Raw genomic sequence first — 20123 nt, 5'->3', positions numbered from 1 at the left:
TACCTATCACAAGATAAAGCTAACTATTATTTAAGGTATTTTCCAACAGTTTTTGAGCATGTGACTTTCCTCTCCCACTTAAAATTGTTTCTTTTGTATCTTTGTGAATCCTTTATTTGTAAAATTATTTGAATTCTACCTCCATTTTGTGATCAACAATTAAAACAAAATACGGAAGCAAAACGGTTAGGCAAACAGATAAACAAAACTTGGCTGTTTCAATCCCTTTAAAGTTTGCCGTCTTCAATTGTTCTGAACACTCTCCGGTTTTGGGTACCATGACCAGCTTAGATCATATCAAACCTATTCCCCTCTGCCCACTTTTTTTGGCTCTATTTACAAGAAGCTTATCAAGAGAAGATGCCGATAAATATGATGCTATCAGGAAAGCAATACATAAAGTTAGAAGCAGAAGAAATGTTCTATAGATGTTCTGGGAAGGTGAATTCTTGCTTCTTGCTGGAGGAGTCAGGGAGGGCAACCTGGATGAAGGGGCTTGGAGGATAGGGAGAGCTCATACAAGCAAATATGGTGAAGAAAGACCTTTCGGAGAGGAGGGTGGCACCAAGCATAACTGACTGTGGAAGTCCCAGGATCTTGACCAGGATGGGGTGGTTTAAGTCCCTCTTTGCAGAGAACACAGGACTCAATGCCACTCCACTGTGCCCCCATATACCCCAATATACTAAGCCATTCTCTACTTGTTTCTTCCTGTCTCATCCAGTGTCTCCAATCCTTCCAGAAGTCAAACATCTCCTCCACAGACCATCTCTACCAGTCCTTCCTTTCTTCTCTCTGTCTTCATTTTTTTCTACTGACCCCCTCCCCACCTTCCCAAGGTCACACAGAACTGTGAAGTAGCTTCCTGCTCCTCCTCCCCAACTGGCCATGGATCAACCCCTGGTGTGCAGAGCTGCGTGCTGGCTCCTCCAGGTCAATTGCCCAGGTCACTCACACTCCCAACACTGTCATGCAAGGCACTGGTGTCTCCTGCTTCCAATTCCCCACCCTCTCACATCTCATCTTTCCCAGTCTCTAGGTGACCTTTCTCCCTTGATCACTCTTTCCTGACATTCTTACCTTTCTTCTCTTTGCTGTCTGGTCCCCTATTTACTGGCTCCTAGCATTGCCCTCTCTCCTTTATTGGCCTCCCCCACTAAATTCCTCTCTTAAATATAGTTCTTTTCCCATTGTCAGCTCCCTGATCTTCTCATCCACTTCCATGGTTTTGACTGCTAAATTTTCTTAGAAAATTGTTCCATTCACCTTTGTACTTCTGACTCATTTCTGTAGATCCAGACTCATATTCACTCTTGTCCCCAAAGCACCTACATATATGTCCTGCAAGAACTGTGGCAGAGTGAGGATGTCTGCACGCTTGTCTCCATCCCACCCAATGAAGCCTATTTTCCTTCCCCTGAGCATTGGTTGGCCTGTGACCACTCTGCCCAATAAAGTATGAAGAAGTGAGCTGTGCCAATTATAAACCTATCCTTTACAGGGGCAGGCAGCACCTGCTGAGCCCTCCTGGAGGCCAGCCACTGTGGAGGCAGTGCAGCCACCTTACTGAGTGAAGCTCAGCCATGGCCCTTGGTGTGCGAGCCTGGAAGCAGCCTTGGGTATCCAGCCACTCCAGCCTTCCTCCAGTCACAGCTCCAGCGGCTGTCTCATTGCAGCATGAGGGAGCCCAAGTGAGCACTGCCCAGCTAAGCACAGACAACACGCAGAACAGAGACAGATGATGATCTCGTGTCATTTTAAGGCACTAGGTTGTAGTGAGGTTTGTTTCGTGGTAGATACTCAGATGAAACATCTAATACTCAAATATTCAAAACTGAATTTATCTTAGCTTTCTCACCAAAAAGAAATGTTCTTCCTCCTATGATCCCAAACTGTTTTAAGAGCATTCATCACGGTCGTTGGTCTTGAGGAAGCCTTGAAAATGTTTTCATCTCTTCTGTCAGTTGACACACTGAATTGTCCTAGTAATTGTCTCCCTAAAACATCCTTGAGAAACTGCATCTTTTCTGTTCTAACCAATACTGTTTTATTGTCAACACAGGCTCTTTTCATTTTCCTAATCTAATCCAATCTATTCCAATAAGAATTTCTTGTTTTAACTCTAATACAAGGGACATATCACAACAGAGCATGTATGAAATGATTATTATTTTCAAAGTGCCAACATTAGTTTTTGTAGTCTAACTCCAGCCTTGTTTCTTCTGAGTTGCTAATCTCATTCAGTCTTTCCATTTGGTATTGCAGGAATGTTTTCAGATATTTCGTTACCTCTATGGCTTTGCAAATGCTGTTTCCTTTCCCTATTTGCTGAGTTCCTACAAAAATGAAAACTCCTTTATTAAAGCTTTCTCCTTTTCTCTTTGTCAGAATTGGTTACTCATCAAGTTCTCAGCAATTTGTTTATACTTACTTTGAAGCCCTCACTGTGCCTTGTATTGCTGAACCTTTAGTGCTGAAAGTCACACATTCTGGAAAACCTCTTAGTTTTAAGCAAACCGGGACAGTTGATCACCCTAACTATAACTTCTTGGCTACAAATATCATAACTTGCTTTTGCAATTCCTCTATGTGCCCTAAACAAGTGGGGCTCATGTTCTTTTTTTTTGTTTGTTTGTATAATTATGTTTTCGTAATTAGATAATTTTGCCACTACTCCAGAACTGATCAAGACTCCCAAACAGTATTTCTGAAAGTGAGTTGTGCAGCCTACCTATGCCAGACTCGTCAGGGACCTTATTAAAAATTCATATTCCAGGACTCCACCCAGTGCCTACTGAACCAGCATGATTGTAGAACCAGAAATAAGCATGCTATGTTCCAAAAGTTAAAAGAATCATTAGCTTTTTGAAGTTTTCAGGGTAAAAAAAACTTCTTATCATTTACTATGAGATATATATCTGGATGTCTATCTGTGTCATGTTACAAAAATTTTTTTTTAGAGGCTCTGCTCTGTTGCTCTTATTGTTTCCAGTATTGGGGTGGACTTTTGTGAATCTGTTCACTCCTGTGATCAACAGCTGGTATTTGTAAGGAAACTGGCTGCAGTGAAGGTGGTACTTGTGTCTCCATGTGTGGAGTCTGTAGTAGTTCAGCAGGAATGCTGATTCTCTCAACTCCGAAATAAAATTATTGTGTGTTCACCGTGATGTGAACCTGACTGTTAAGAGGCAGCTGCTGCAACAGCTGCCAGGAGCCCAGAGTGGCCACATTCAGCAGGATTCATCTTAACACGGGATGTCAAAGCCATTGGGAGGAGGGAGATGAGGGACTGAGGGTCTTTGCAGGAAGATTGTTTGTCTCATTTAGTATGTGAGTAAATGATGCACTGCTTTGAGGTAGAGTCAGTCATATAATTCAGCCCTTACTGCTGATTTTTGTTTAAATGATCCAACTTGGCTGCTTACACAGGTTAAATTAATTTCATCATTGTAATTCTATCATATAAATGGCAACTATGTAAATCAAGTGTCTATGAATAAGACGAAAAATGGATATGAGGGAATGATTTGGATAATACAGGCCAAAGAATCTGCTAGGGCTATATTTGAACCAGAATTATGTAGATTAAGATTCTCCTGCAAACCATACTTAATGGTTTGTTAAATTCTCCTGCAAACCATATTTAATTTTACTCATTGAAGTTCAGAACTATTTGGGCCTAGTCAAGGCCTAGCTGTAGGTTGGATGGGCTTTTCCATTCATAACTGGCCACACGAAGGCTTGCTTGTGACTCCTAGTTCCTCTGTAGTTAAGGAGACATGAAACAGAATTTGCCAATGTTCTAAGTTCTTGTCTCAAGTGATTCCATGATGTCTGCGACTTCAGGAAACTACCAGAGGACCAGCTTCCTGGCTAGATGGCCAAAGTGTTGAGAAATTGCTAGAAAGGCTTCACTCTGTTAGTCACAATAACACACACCCTAAAAGAGCAACAAAGGTCAAGAGCTCCTTCTTCCAAGGACCACTTCTGCCACTGATAGGCTGAACCAGTGCCTTCATCTGAGCAGTGAAGGGGTGTAAATGAGCAGGGACACACTCCTCAGACCTTCTGCCTACGACTTTGCCTACTGATTGGTAGAGGCACTGGCACACAGCGGTTAAAGAGGAAGGCTGCTTCACATCTCAGCTCCATCACTCATAGCACTGTATGCCTGTTTCCTCATTTCCTTCCTTTTTTTTGTTTTTGTTTCTGTTTTTGTTTTTGTTTTCAAACGGAGTTTTGCTCTGTCTGTCGCCCAGGCTAGAGTGCAGTGGTGTGATCCCAGCTCATTACAACCTCCACCTCCCGGGTTCAAGCGATTCTCCTGCCTCAGCTTCCTGAGTAGCTTGGATTACAGGTGCGCACCACCACACCCGGCTAATTTTTGTATTTTCAGTAGAGATAGCATTTCACCATGTTGGCCAGGCTGGTCTCAAACTCCTGACCTCAAGTGATCCACCCTTCTTGGTTTCCCAAAGTGCTGGGATTACAGGCATGAGTTACTGTGCCCAGCCTGTTTCCTCATTTCTTATATGAGAACTATACTACAATCCTCACAGGGTTTTGACAGTTAAAGGAAATGATGTACATATGAAGATTGGCACTTAATAATCCCTGAATTTGGTGGCTAGTTGCTGTAAAAATATGACTATTATTGCATATGCTTATATACCATTATCAGCAATGAAATGATTAGAGTTAATGGTCTTTACCACCTGGTTCTTCTAGGCAAATATTTTCCTTCCTGAGTGTGAGGAAGTGATGGGTTAAGGAAGGAAGACTAGATCTCCATTTCTGGCTTATGTTTTGTGGTTTATAATTTCAAAGCTTTCTTTTTTTTCTTCTGTCACAATGCCATTAATTGATGATAAATTTTCCTCTAAATAAATACAACATATTAGCCACCAGCTGTCTTGCCCAAGGTTGTAACCTGATCTTTATTATAAAACATGATAAAGCTCCAAAGGATTTTTAAGAATTTAAACTGCAACCTGAATAAATAACAGGTATTCTAAAGCCATAATTATACAAACTGGTGTTCATCTTAATTAAATTCAAGTTTTCAAAAAAGGTTTTCTGAGTTTTTAAAATCACAAAGTAATTAGTAATACATCTGAAAGCATAAACAAGTTAGAATATTATTTAAAGACTTAAAAAGAGACAAAAATAAAATAGGAATATAAATTAATAATAAAAATTTCATAGTTTATGGTACCAGGTAGATATAGATTTGATTCCTAGATTTGCTATCTACCAGCATGTTACTTTGGGTGAGCTGCTCACAAAATGTCTCCGAACTTCAAAATCTTTTGTATAAAACTGATATGGTAATACTTATCTACCAAGGACCATTTTAAGCATTAAATGAAATAATGAATTTTAAAAATCTAGCAGAGTAAACCTAGCACGTGAGTGAGCTCAGCAATGCCCTAGTTCTCTATCTCTTTACCTACCAGATAGGAAAATATGCTGCAAAATAACTATCATTTAAGAGGACAGTAAAGAAACAGAAATATGAATAGAGATTAAAGCAAATAAAAACAAACTTGGAAAGCTCGAAAATTATACAAAATAATATCTAATGAATTTAAAAATGTGACAATTAATGAAGGATTTATTTAATTAATAATGCCAAAAGGAGACATGTAATCACAGTTTACAATATATATCCAAATGAATGCCAAAGAGCTAAGCAGAAAACAAAAATCAAATATAGGAAGATTAGCAATAAAGTAAGATACTTGTGACTTTGAAGGTTAAAAGTTACAAAATAATTTGCAAGTGAAAATATTTAGCTATAACTTTAAAATTTTATTTAACTAAATAATATGTAACTAAAAAGTAAAACATCAAACAAGGAAATATTTGTGTCTAATACTTAGGAAAATAATAAATGTCAATATTTACAGATGCTATGATTTTATAACCCACTCCTAGTCACTTAGAGATATTAAAAGTGATCATATAATAGGAATAAAATTAAGATAAAAGTATGAACTTAGGTCAACCTTCTACATAACTCCAATACCAAAGTAGAAAATAATTTTAGGAATAATATTGAATCCTCAATAGTAGCAACAAGTAAAAGATATAAAATATATAATCATTTTTTGAAAAAGTATGGTTGCAAATCAGTAGTATGAATATGATGACCACTAAAACACTTCATTGAGAGAGTTTAGGTTTGAATAAATGAGTTACAATGCTATGTTTTTGGATGGCCCATCTCAGAATTGCAAGCATGTCAGGTTTTTCAGAAGTATTTACAGATTTGATGCAGTCCCAGTCAAAACCCTTTGTCGTTAAAAAAATTTGACAGATATAATCTTGGCAAAAGTTTCCTAAACCAACAAGCATCATAAAGGTTACAGTGAATCAGACATTCCGCTACATTGCCCTTGGCATGGTGAATCAGTACTTCCCTTGTGAAGGAAAATTTGTCAGGGAAGAGTGGTCACGAGGCTTTAGATTATGCAACCCGTATGTCCCTGAAATTATACTTCCAGGAGGAAATTCCAAGGATATCACAGTGAGTTATGAAGTGCAATGCTTATCGCGGAGTTTTTCGTACACCTGGAAATACACAGATGGCCAAAAGGCAAGTTACCTAGTGAATGTGTTAAAGCATACAATGAACATCAAGCAGTTTCTAGAATCATAGTCTCAAAGAATGTTTAGAGACATTAGAAAGGACTCAGTACATAACATCACATGAAAAAATATAGGATACAAAACTTTAAAGTGAAAAAATGTAGCGTACAAAGCTTTAAATCAGTCTGAGCCATGTGCACAGAAAAATAAAAGAAAAAAAGAAAATGTACAGTAGTCAATGTTATTATTTTTAATTTTTTTTTTTTTTTTTTTTTTTTTTTTTTTTTTTTTTGAGACGGAGTCTTGCTCTGTAGCCCGGGCTGGACTGCAGTGGCCGGATCTCAGCTCACTGCAAGCTCCGCCTCCCGGGTTTACGCCATTCTCCTGCCTCAGCCTCCCGAGTAGCTGGGACTACAGGCGCCCGCCACCTCGCCCGGCTAGTTTTTTGTATTTTTAGTAGAGACGGGGTTTCACCGTGTTAGCCAGGATGGTCTCGATCTCCTGACCTCGTGATCCGCCCGTCTCGGCCTCCCAAAGTGCTGGGATTACAGGCTTGAGCCACCGCGCCCGGCCTATTTTTAATTTTTTATTGTTTTGCTTGTTTACAACACTTGTACAATGATAATGTATTGCTTTGTTATAAGCAGAAAAAGAAAATTTAAATTTTTTCCAATTAAAAATGGTAAACAGTTGTCTCATGAGAGAGAAAATAAATTAGCAAACACATAAAGTATTTCAACAAAGAGAAGCAAAGTAAAATAATGGTGTATAATTATAAAGTTCATGACAAAATCTTAAAAATATCTACACATGTACATATATGTACCTAAAGTACTGTTGTGAAAATGGTCTACTCAGAAAATGCATTGAAATTAGGAACTTTGTATTTTATTATATCTTATTTCCTGGAGTCTGGGTGGAGAATCTGACCATCAAGTTAGTCTTGTTTTTCTAAGCAAATAGGTGTGATCTTGATGAATTCACATTGATTAAATAAATCAAACACATACAAGTAAATAAAATATCATGCAATCGTTTTTCCTGTCAATGAGATGATTCACACAGCCCCCAGTTCCAAGGGAGATCAAAGTGAGGATACTCCCATTGTCATTGGGAGTATCAAGGGAAATCAGACATAGGAAGATTTATAAATGAGTATTATGTTTTGCTTAATGCAACTGCTTCAAAACAGACTCTGAGAGAGCATTTTTCATGAATTCAGAATCCTATAGGTATAAAACATACCTGATATAGGTTAAACAGTGCTTGAATTAAAGCAAATAGTAAAATCTAGGAGTTGTGGTTTCTTAGTCCATGAAGCTGACAAATATGAAGCTGTAGAGAAAATTTTAAAGATGAAGTTAAAAGATGAAATTAAGTCTAGCAATTTTATTATTATCTTATTTTAATGAAGTTAAATAATGCAGTGAAATACTTCAAATGTTAAAATGTAAAGGTGTCAAGCACTGTGCAGCGAAGGGCTCTGTTATGAGATCAGTGTTTTTCTTGCTTCATTTTGATGGCTTCTGTTACAGACACACCCTGAGGAGTCTGCTCTTCAGCCATGCATATAATCTTTTACCTTTAGTTTTTCTGATTAAACAAATTCATATGCTATGAAGGCACTTCTCTAACTTCTAGCATTGTAAATAGTTAATTTGAAAAATCCAACATTTAGGGATTGAGCAATAGAATCACAACCACTACACAGAAAAAAAAAAAAAAAAAAAAAAAAAAAAAACTTTAGAATTTAAAACCTCACTCTATTTCAATCTGAAAATATTATAAGGATTGTGAAGATAGGAATTGTGTCTTGAACTTTAGGTGTTATTGCAGCACTTAGCATTGTGTTTAGCATGTACTTAGAGTTAAATGTTTAGGGATAGAAAATTACATTTTGGTTTATGTATAGTGCAAAACACTTCTGAGGATAATACCACTGCTAAGAATATACTTGAAGTTTAATGTAATTTGGTGAATGTTTAAGAAAACAACCCCAGACTGCCTATGTAGTAGTGGTCAGAAAAGATTAAAAAACATCCCTTGGACTATCCTTCATTACATATTCATGATGATAATATTAATTTATTTAAAATGATATTTAATGACAAATTATGTCTGGGAAGTTTGATGAACAAATCCCAGGCAATGGCTTACTTCTGTCCTTTTATTTGTATATCTTGATAAATGAGACGTGAATTTTTAAAATCTTGCTTCAAATATTTCTAATTACTTAATGCTGATAGCTAAGAAGATAACTTCTACTAATGAAGGTGATTAATAAAGCATTCTAATTAAGAAAACTTGAAATAGCTAGATTAAGGAGAAGGGTAAAGCCACTGGCTCAAATTTGGAAAAAATATGGGTAAAATCTTAAGACATTTTCCTTGTGTTAAAACAGGTGTGTTTTCTGAAGCCATATAATTTATGCTTTTTTAGGTCCTATTGACATTAGGTCCTCCAATGATTCCTTCCTCAAAGTCAGACATTAATGAACCATAAAAATTCGTTTTTTAGTTTTTTGTTTGTTTTTTGTTTTTGAGACAGAGTCTCACTCTGTCTCCCAGGCTGGAGTGCAGTGGCGTGATCTCAGCTCACTGCAACCTCCACCTCCCGGGTTCAAACAATTCTCTGTGTCAGCCTCCCAAGTAGCTGGGACTACAGGCATGCGCCCAGCTAATTTTTGTATTTTTAGTAGAGACGGGGTTTCCCCATGTTGGCCAGGATGTTCTTGATCTCTAGACCTGGCGATATGCCTGCCTCAGCCTCCCAAAGTGCTGGGATTACAGGCGTGAGCCACCGCTCCTGGTCTTTAGTTTTTATATTTATAAATCATGGCTATATCTTTATTTTTCAATTTACCTAAGAAGATATGTGGGAAATGAAATCACATATTTGCAGCTATGTTTCTTTCCTTCTTTCTTTTTCTTCTGTTTTTTTTCACTCAGAGGACATGGCTAAGGAGAGGTATTCTTTATTTCACCAACTGATGAGCGATTTCTGATATTCAGCCAAACTGACCCCTGTTTCCTCAACTCACGAGTTATTCTTTTCTCTGCCCTTTTCAGTTAGTAGTCAACAATACTAGCTGTGATGCACTTCTGTTGGCTTTCTAATTCAGGGCAAGCTGTCCTCACTGAGCCAGGGAAGGGCTCTGGGTGCACGATCGCTGAAAGGCTGCCAGTGCACATGGATGCCATTTGTCTCTATTGCGTTCCCCAACTTAAATACACTTTCTGAAACCCTTAGTCAAATTTAGCACCATTCATGATCAGGGCAACAAAACCACATGTGGAATTCCTAATATGAAATTTGTGATTTTTCAAATAAATCCTGGATTAATAACTACCTATATATGATTAATAAAGAGAATGCTAATGAATAATGAAAGCAAGCAGGCAGGAAGCATTTTTAAACTCTGTGACTAAATAGTTTCAAGCATTTTAGCAACATTTGTCTATATACCAGTAAATGTAGTGGTAATTATAAATCATTCTTATTTATGCATTACAGCAATTATTAAATATATGCAGTATTAGAATTTCATTCTTGGAAAGGTTTCTGTTTGTTTTTCCACCAATTTATATTGTTCTCCTTTACATTTTGCCAAAGCCATTCATATCTCTATATATTTTTAATAGGCAGAATTGGAAAAGTATAAAGTTTTCAGATATGAGGAATTGCCATATGAAATTATGTTGCAAATATTTGTACCATCGTAGCTCTACAGTCAAACAGAAACCGGATTTGAGTCTCACCTGTACCACCTACTAGTTGAATAAACTCCAATAAGTTAGATAATCTCCTTCAGCTTCAATTCCCTATCAGTAAAATGATTATGGTTAACTCCTGGGATCATAGCCAGAGGTAAAGAAATCTTAAGTGTTCAAAGTTATTGGCAGCTTCTATCATAACCATCATCCCATCTCCACAAAATCAGTTCTTGCTTGTAGGGGTGTGCTACCATGAAAATGTGCTGTTTTCAGATGTGCCGTGTCCCCAGCAGGAAGAAGGCACCATTGCTTGCACGCATCCACTCTTCAGTTGCTGCAGGAGGTAGAAAGGCCTGACAGCTGCAGAGGAGGGTTCTAAGCAACAGAAGAGAACGGTCTTTGGTGAATGGAGTGGCACCCATGCACCCTGTCCTGTAGACCTGCGTTCATGGGCAACTGCACTCCCCCTCAGCTACAGTAAGAGCCCTCATAACTAGAATAGAGCTGTAAATTTGCTGACTAAAGGAAAGCAAGAAGGGAAATTTAAACAGCTGCTACCAGCATGCCGGGGCACATTAAATAGGCAATTTATGTATTAGGTCAAAGTGAAGCACATTTCCTTTAAAAAGCAGATTTCTGGAAGAAATTGGCACCGGACGCATAAGCATTCTAATAAAAAGATACTCTCCTCAAAAAATTATGGGATAAAATCATTCTATTATTTGACCTTTCCCCTTAAACAGTGATTTAGTATGTTCAAACCTGAATAAAAATTGCATTAGAAGCTAGCTCAGTTTTTCTCACACAGCGATTTTCATTTCTGAAGCTGGCACCTGTAATAAATGAGAAATATGTTGAAGGGGCCCGTCTGCTCGAAGAGCTGTAATGGACACTCAGTTCCTCATAAGCTGGACTTCTTCACAGACAGAAAAGTATTTGGCTGTTGCTACTTTTACTGTTGGAGGATTTCTATTTTTAAGTTTGTGGTTATGAACCTCACTCATATTCAGTTTTACAAAACAAGGATTCTGGAGTCAGACCATGCAGCCACAGTGGGGTGGCGGGTGGGAGTAGAAAATGTTTTCTTTCTTTTTCCTTGCTCCTTTTGATTCCATTAGATACCCAAACAAGAAGAGAAAGAAGAGAAAAGCCGATCAGGAATCACACCTAACTCTGCAAAACGATGCCCTGAAAATACTGATGGTACCCCATATCTAAGCCAACTAAACTTGTATTTACATAGAAAATTAATCCATCAGAAAATATTCAAAGCCAAGAGAAAGTGGATATTTGGAGAATTGGTCAAATGTACATGGAATAAGTTGTTTATTTAGTTTTCTTCACTCAGCACTTTGAATGAAATACCCACATCCCCTTCTGGGATCTTTCCTAGAGCCCAAAAGTCTGGTTCTCATCCCCCACCTGCCACTAACTAATGATGGTACTTTGATCCATCAATGTAACCTTTCCTGGGCCCAGACTACCAAATTTGAATAAAAAGCTTGGAAAAGAGGTTTTTGAAAAGAAGAAGGAATGCTAGAATAATAGTGGAGCCAGGTATTAAATGAATATTTAAAGGAATTCAGAGGAACCTTTGTAAGCTGTAAAAGTCTATGCTATGAAAAGTTAAAAATATTGTTATATCATAAGAAATTTGGTACATTACGAAGAACAAACAGGCTTTACATTTTATTAATGCATAGAAAAACCAAGAGGCTGGTAATGTTTTCATATTCAATATTTATCAGTTCAGAGTTGGGGAAAAGTTAAGTTTTATATCAAGTATGAAGTATGTTATATGCGAACTATGTTATACGTGGTGCATTGCCTCTGAAAAGATGAGTATACATTCAAATGATAGCTGCGCATCTCAATTTAACAAATGTGGGGTATTGGAGCAAGGTCGCTTGCACCAGGGGGTTTCAGAAAGCGGCAGATTTCTGCTCTGTGCTGAGGGACCACACTGCTGTTTCTTCATTTCTTTGTCTTTGCACCACTCCCCGCTAGGATGAGTTATTTCACATTGCTGGGTGACATATTCCTGATCTGCATATTTGCCACACAGGGTTGTTGTGAGGATTAACCAATATGATGGAGGCACAGTGCCTACTGCACGTTGCCTGGCACCTAGCAGGTCCCCAATAGTTTCAGCCGTTTTGGAGGGTAAGGTGTGGGCACGCGGAGAGATGCAGCACTGTTCAGCCTGCCTACTGTGTCCCAGCCTGGTGACTGCAGACGCAGGGAAAAAATGGTAGCACAGACGGAGGTCTAAACTGAAAAGGAAGGTGCTGAAAGGCAGCCAAGCACTTCTACCCGGCGGACATATGAGAGGGGCATGGAAGGGCAAGAGGCATGAGAACAGGAGCTGGTGGCACTCAGGCAGTGACGCAGAAGCAGACCCTGACCTCTCCAGGCAGTGGCCCTCTCTGGCTGGCAACAGGCAGTCCACTTGATGGGGGCAGCCCCACACCGTTTCCGCCGGACTGCTGAGGCTACCAAGGTCTCAACTACTGTGCTTTGATTGTTTTTAATTTTCCTTTCTTTTTGTAATGAAATATATGGAATTTCTGTTATTCTCTGAAATCATAACTATAGTGAAGTTAATACCTGGAAGGTATTTTCCATGTTTCTCCTCGGCCGGGCTTTCATTTGTCACACTCTCTTGAGAAATGCTTGCCTGCTGCATCTCAGGAGAGGCGAGGCCCACACCACTCTTGCATGAGGAAGAGAAAAGGATGAGAAATGGAAGCGAAGCTTCTGCCCTGCTGAGACTTCTAAGACTCCTCAGACTCTTCCATTTACAAAATGAAGAAAACACCTCCTCCGCCTTACAAAGACGGGGGATTACACTTGCCAGAGCACTATGAAAATCTGTAAGCATAGAAACAAAGCAAATGAAAGGCGTCATGATTAAACAGATGTCGAAGGACGTTATGAAACGGCAGCCTGTGTCCAAGAGAAACCTCTAGATCCTATTAGGCCTATCTTCATCAAAGCCTACTGCCTGTAAATTTTCTTCACGTAATTTAGATAATAGCATCTTCCTTTCTTCTTCACAGAACATTTTATGTTGGGGGTAAAGTTTGAAAACTCTCGAGGCCTTGCTTTACACATTGAAAGTAATTTTTAAAATTGCAAAAAATTTTACTCCTTGCTTTTAATGAGCTAATAGCATAATCAGTGAGGTAAGACAAATATGATTAATTACACACAATGTAGGCCTGGTAAAGAACCCAGCAAAAGAAAATACTGCTGAAGTTCAGAGGAGGGAGAGATTACAACTAGCTACTAGGAACAGATAAATGGACAGGCAATTATCTGAGGGCAATAGTTGCTTAAACGTGTGACTGTATTAAGGGGATGACAGATTATCCTGCTTGGCCTCAGCAGAGAACAAAAGAAATCAAATAAAACAAAACAGGCAATCCTATCACAACACAATACCTGGCATACTAATATGACGAGAATAAGACAATTCTACACAGTTATTATGCCCACTTTAGGAAACATGGGGAAATAGTATCTCATTTAAGATCTCAAAAGTGAGTGGCAGCAGAGGAAATCAGAACTCAGGGGTCCTGACGGCAACCCTGGCTCTGAGTATTTCACAAAAGTAAAGCATTTCTATCTGTAAAATGAGCACAGAGTAGCCGAAGTTTACTTGTTACATAAAAGTTAATATTTCCATACAATAAACCATAACATGTTTGATAAGAAGTAATGGCATTATGTAATTAGTATAAATCTGAATGAAAATAACTGTGATGATTATTTGTTAAAATTACACAGGACAAATTATAGCATTTTAGATTCTCAGATGTCACTTCTGAAAGTCTTTGGGCCTACAAAGATAAAGAAGTACATACCTTTTCATTCAGGACATAAAAAACAGAAAGGAGAGAAACACAGTCAGTAATTTGATGACAATACACATTTGCTTTAGAATTCACTATATAGGAAAAAATCTTTGTAATTTTCCTGGTGAAAATGAATTGTATTTAATTAAAAATATGCTAGTAAATGCATGCACCTGGAGTGGTTGAATGATTACAATCTGAAAACAAAAGTACCATGCTTCAATAGTTTATTACATATCTGATGGAAGTTCAAAATTTTAGTAGGCTCAAAATATTCTTAACACTGCATCATTGGGTTTCTTTTTAGTTATAATACTCATGTAAATTATGCTTTAACTTGCACATGCTGGATATAGTATGGTAGGAAATGGTGGGTCAAAATGAAGCAGCTGTTTCCATAATATCTCACTGGGCTAATGGGATCGGGCATGTCCTATGAAGGGTTGATTAATTAAGAAAAGGGACGACATAAGTTATGGTGCAGTTTCCACAAATTCGAGCCAATCTGCAATGCCCATGTTGAAAAGAAAACCATTATTTCACAAAATACATTTTAAATACATAGAATTATTTTACCAAGTTGTATTTGCTTTCAGCATTTTAAAACTTGTATTCAATACCAGACATACTTTGTGTGAAATCAAGGACCATTGCCTATTTGGGGAAGCATTTAATAATTTATTTTTCTTTCTTTTTTTTTTTTTCGTTAAATGAATCCCTGTCAAAGAGTTTCTCTTCAAAAGATAATGAGAATACGTGTTTAATTTTGGAAAGCTCTGATGTTATTGGTTCTACATGGATTGTGTACATTTTCCTTGCAAAATCTCTGTACTTAGAACTGCATGTGAACTGAGCTATCACTGTTGCATTTTTTGAAATTTGTCACCCAATTTGAATAGAGGACCATTCTGCAGAGCCCCACTACTAACCTCTGGGTCTTCCTCCAGTCACTGGGTTTCTGTGAGGAGATACTGTATACTTGTAAATATATAGCCCTCCTACCAGTAAGGCAAATCAATGACAACACTAAAGTAACCTAGCAGAAATACAGTAATGTGAGTTTACTAAATGGCTACTTTGGAAGCCCCAAATATTTATTCTACATACAGTGACTTTTAGAGAAAAAGGAGTTCTGCCACAATTTTTATCATTGTCAATGTGGACCCAAACATGATTTAGATGAAGTATTCAAAAGATTGCATTTCCCCACGCTTACCCCCTTCAAACACATTTAATCTTTGTCCAGTTAAAGATGAAAGAAGGTAATGCTTTGATCCTCATCACATTTTTGCTCTTTACTAATAAAGGTATTCAATATGTAGCTAGAAGCTTATTGAATAAAATATATGAAAAAAAATGCAAAACTACAATTTCTTCCCTGAGATAGTCTTGGAGATCTTTCAGGAGTTTCCAATTCTTGATAGCACTAACTTTCTCCAAGATTTCAAGGATTAAAAAAAAAAAAAAAAAATCTCACTCTAAAAGTAAATGCCCAAATGCACCCACCCTAGAACAAGTTCCCCCCTCGTTGAGGAACCTGCTGTTCTCAGGTTGTGTCATATGCCCTGTGGATTTATGCTCATGCAGTAGGGAAAAAAAGGGATATGTTTTTAGGTACCAGTATAGGAAGAACCAGATGACTTTAGGGAATGATCCTCAAGGAATTACTTGAGGGATAAGTATCTGGATTTGCCCCTCTCAGTGTTCCCAGCCATGGGATGGCATTGTTTGAAAACAGACAAAACAAACAACACCAACTTCCTGGGACTGAAATCCTTTGTATGTGTTGTTGTTTGCAGTGCATGCCAAGACATTCATGAGCACCAGAGCCAAGCTGGCGAGCTAATTAAATATATATATGTATGTGTTTAAAACAGCCTAATAAGGAGCGTTGGAAATCTTCAAGATGAGCGAATATCTTATAACTTCTTCCGCAGGTGCGAGGATAGCTACAAGCCATGGACTTTCTGTCCTGCTTCTTGTTTGTGGCTTTGTGAAGGGTGCTTTGCTTTAATCTAAAGTGCTGACTTTTTTCCAATATCACTTTCTCTTCTTAAAGCAAAGAGCAAATCGCCTGTAAAATCTACGGAGCGGACAGCAAAGTTGACCCTAAACTCCAAGCACCACCCTGCACCCACTGTACTCTAATTCACTACACAAGGAGCGCCTGCTTCCGGAAGCATAAATGAAGAGGCTATCACATGCTTTGTTGATCATATTTTCTTTGGCAAAACACTGATCTTTTATTTTAAGAGAATTAGTGTGAAGCGATAGAACGTTTTCTAACAGCAAGATCTATTTTTTTCCCTTTTCTTTCGGCGACTAAAATCATCTCACTGACTGCTCGAGGGTTGGCCTGAATGTCATCAGGATAGGGAATATTTACTATGGATACCACTGATTTCCTACTAAAGGACCCAGTATCTTCAGGAAGCAAACAGAGATCAAAACGCTACAGAACAGAAGCTATCATCAAACAAAACCCCCTTTTTAGGGCAGGAACAAAACTATCAACACTGCAAGTCAACAAGGAGGACATTACTTTAAATAAGGAATAACACAAGAAAGAATTTTTTTTTTATTTTCCCCTTTTTTCTTGGATTTTTCTTCTTTTTCTTGATTACAGTTCTTATTCAATGGTGGCAAGTGCTGGTTATGGCCAATCTCCGTCAATCCTAGGAGGTTTATAGAACTACATTTTGAGTGTTCTATATTTCAATGTATTTTAATTCATTTTGCAATTCCTGTATATGCAAACCTGACAAATTCTGTAAATTGCTTATAGTATATGTGCTATAACTTCAAAGTAGATGTACTGCAACCCTCATGCAAGCTAATTTTTATCATTATATATATAAATATATACTTAAGAATATCTACGTGTTGGGCCACTGACCAACTTTTTTTGACCAAGTGTTTGTTTTTCGTTGATAATTCATACACTGCGTGAATTTTGTAATCCATTGTTTCACTTCCACAGGTTTGACAGCTGCAGATGGTCTCTGTTGTCCTCTGCTTCATTCTGGAAAGTGCATATTCAAAGTTGTATCAGTCTCTGATCGATTAATTAATTTTGTGACATCTGTGCTAAGTTGGAATTTGCTATGTTCCTTTATACATGGGATAAAGGTTTATTGAGGTTTGAGAGTCTCTTGACTCGGAAGAATGTACACTCTCTGGTTTTGACAGCTATTTCTGTATTATTATCATTATACTCTTGTCAAATAGAAATGTTGCTTCTAGAAAATTTGCCTTGGAGGTGAATGTGGGGAAGGTGAAGCACTCACCATAATTCCCAAAATTCATGTTAGAACATTTCTTGCTATGGCTAAAAGTGCTGCTTTCTTTGACCTTTATGAATTTCTGTACCTTTGTCATTCTGTTATTTGCTGCTAATTATATTTTAATGTCTCCTAATTAAAAATTAAAATTTGGTTGTTGGCTAAATACAATATGCAAAAGATGATGGCAGGTCCCTGACTAAAGAAGATTAATGTGTTCAGTTTGCACTGGTTAAGTGAATTATAATTTTAAATATTCCATTCTTATTTTTGGCTTTATGATAATTCAGACTATTTTATTTTGAACCTGTTTTCTACTCTGGCAAGAAAGATAGGCAGAACTATTAAAGTGTTCCATATACATTATGGAATAGATATAGCTTGAGAGATAAATGACCTAAGTTTTCCTTCCAGAGAGATTCTTCCATTTTCTCTCATTACAAAACCAGAAGATCAGCTATGTGGGGCCATTAGCTCCCAGCCTGAGGTCCTATAACCAGAAGCTTGAAGGCAATCAGTACCTCTGCTTTTCAAAGGTAAATGCATTCATTTTCTTTGATTCAGTTATAAGCAAGTATATATTTTCATAATATTCTTGACATTACCTGAGAAATAATATTTCATGCTAAATCTCTTACTGCCATTTTTCTCATTCATTTGGTTTATCACTTCAGTTTAATGAGAAAAATTAATAAAGGTTTTGACTGCGCTATTTTATTAATCTAGAAATGTATTTTCTTTCAAAGTTTAATACTTAAAAATGCATAAAATAATGGTAAGATAAATACCATCTATTAAGTTTAGCTGGGCCTTAAAGATTACATACAATAAAGCATAAGTATACTGTTTCAAATTCAGTCAAATTGGGAAAAATCTACATGTAATGTACTTTTACTCAAAATTTAGGTCATGAGATTGGTCATTTCTAAAGCAACAAAGACTTGTACCTGTATCAGCAATGTTTGCCATGCTCATAATCAAATACGTATAGTAGTTTGGAATGAGCTACTGGCTCATTGTATCGGTGTCCAAAAGAATGAAGATTTATCTGTCACTGTGCCACCAAGAGTCCAACTCACTGGCCACTTTGAGAAAGAACATGGTGCACTATTTGCTTCAAACTCAAGAAGTTAATATGGAACCTTAAAAACTGGAACAGAAACTAAAACAAATTAAGGAGATCTTTCAGAGATTTTAACCTTATATTTTGTCTCTGCAACTATAACTTTGTAAATAACCATAACTATGAAAATGAATAAAGATTTAAAAATAAGTTAGCAGACATTCTCAACCTTGTTTCCAAGATTATGTAATGTTTATCATAAGAGAGAATCCTAAAATATTAAAATTGCTTACTTGAATTTAAGTTGAATGCTTTTGTTCTTTCTTAAAGACTTATAAATTGCTTGCAATAAAATAATGCAAATGAAAACAGATGAGGATAAAATAATAAAATAAGATAAAAAATATTTAAAGCAAAACCCGCTAGACGGGGTTAGTAAATAAGCTTAGTGGAGTTCGTGAACCCACTGAAATTCCATGTATATTTTCGCTTATCTGTTTCATGGAGATGGTCCTTCATATGGCCAATCAATTCATTGATTCTGAGTGATTTGATTATGATTTGCTGGCCTAAAAGAAGAATGTTTAGATGATTTTGAGCATCTAAGAAAACCTGATAATTATCATTTTGAACTGGTTTGCCTTAAAGTTTTTGCATATAATTTAGGAAGATATGCTACGGCACACATATGTGTGGGTGTGTGCAGGGGGGACAAAAAAACACATTTTTAAGTTCAGAAAAAAAATTATTGCAATTTGTTAACAGCATGGACTAATGATACAGGATGATGTTGGCTGAATTATCAGGAATAGTAATGTAATTTTGCAATGGATACGTAGATGCCATTCAAATAAATGGTTCTGTTATTTATCCTATATTTTTTTAAAGTGAAAATAGTAAACATAACTTAGTTTGTATAAGAAAAAATAATTGCAGGAGGTCAATGCAACCTGTCTGAGATAACACATAAAACTCTGTAGATTATATTTTGGAGTTAAGACTATGAAGCTAAAAAAATATGTGTGCACATAATTTCAAACATTAGGCCCAAGTAATTTTATTTTCAGAACTGCTCATTAATTATGGGAGCACTCAGTGTTTCAGGAAGTGTTAGACGTCAGGGTTTCAGCAATGAAATTGATAAGGCTCTTCCCTAGATCTAGGGAGAGATAGACAATAAATATTCAAAAGCAAGAACATGTAAGATACTGATACATTTTAAGAAGAAAACCCAATAGGATGATATACAGGGGTGTGACCCTGTATCTCAGGGAGGTCTGAAGAGGCTACTCCGAGGAGGTGACATTTATGCAAATCTGAATAATAGGAAGCCGGGCAAGAGATCTGGGAGCAGAGCCTTCCACGGAAAGGGAAGGACTTGTGGAAAACCCCAGAGGCGAAGTCCATCTAGGCTTGCTTAAGGACGAGAAAGAGGACAAGAGCATTAAGTGTGGAGAGAGTGGCGAGAGGCAAGATCATCAGGCAAGGGCACCTTCGACAAGACCACGCCAAGGGGAGAGCACAGGACAGAGCAGGAGTGTGTGGAAATTCCAACATGAATGACTTGCAAAATCAGGACACAGGCTCTCTCCCCAGCCTGACCTGTTCTGGTGCTTAA

The 20123-nt window shown here is 37.4% G+C and overlaps 1 protein-coding gene across 3 annotated transcripts in view; it reads left to right on the top strand.

The window, feature by feature from the left end:
- The window catches only part of VSTM2A (V-set and transmembrane domain containing 2A), a 29657-nt gene extending 10849 nt beyond the window's left edge, over positions 1 to 18808 (top strand). Inside the window, exon 5 of one of the 3 annotated variants that reach the window (XM_007981285.3) lies at positions 16099 to 18808. In XM_007981285.3, the coding sequence (XP_007979476.1) occupies positions 16099 to 16175 (77 nt within the window). In that variant the 3' untranslated portion in view covers positions 16176 to 18808. The other 2 variants (XM_007981284.3, XM_007981286.3) reach the window with 2 other exon arrangements.
- The last annotated feature ends 1315 nt before the right edge of the window (positions 18809 to 20123 follow it).

Source organism: Chlorocebus sabaeus, chromosome 21, assembly GCF_047675955.1.
Source record: "Chlorocebus sabaeus isolate Y175 chromosome 21, mChlSab1.0.hap1, whole genome shotgun sequence".
Taxonomy (NCBI): domain Eukaryota; kingdom Metazoa; phylum Chordata; class Mammalia; order Primates; family Cercopithecidae; genus Chlorocebus; species Chlorocebus sabaeus.
Note: the sequence above shows the minus strand (reverse complement) of the source record. Positions and strands in the feature narration are given on the sequence as shown.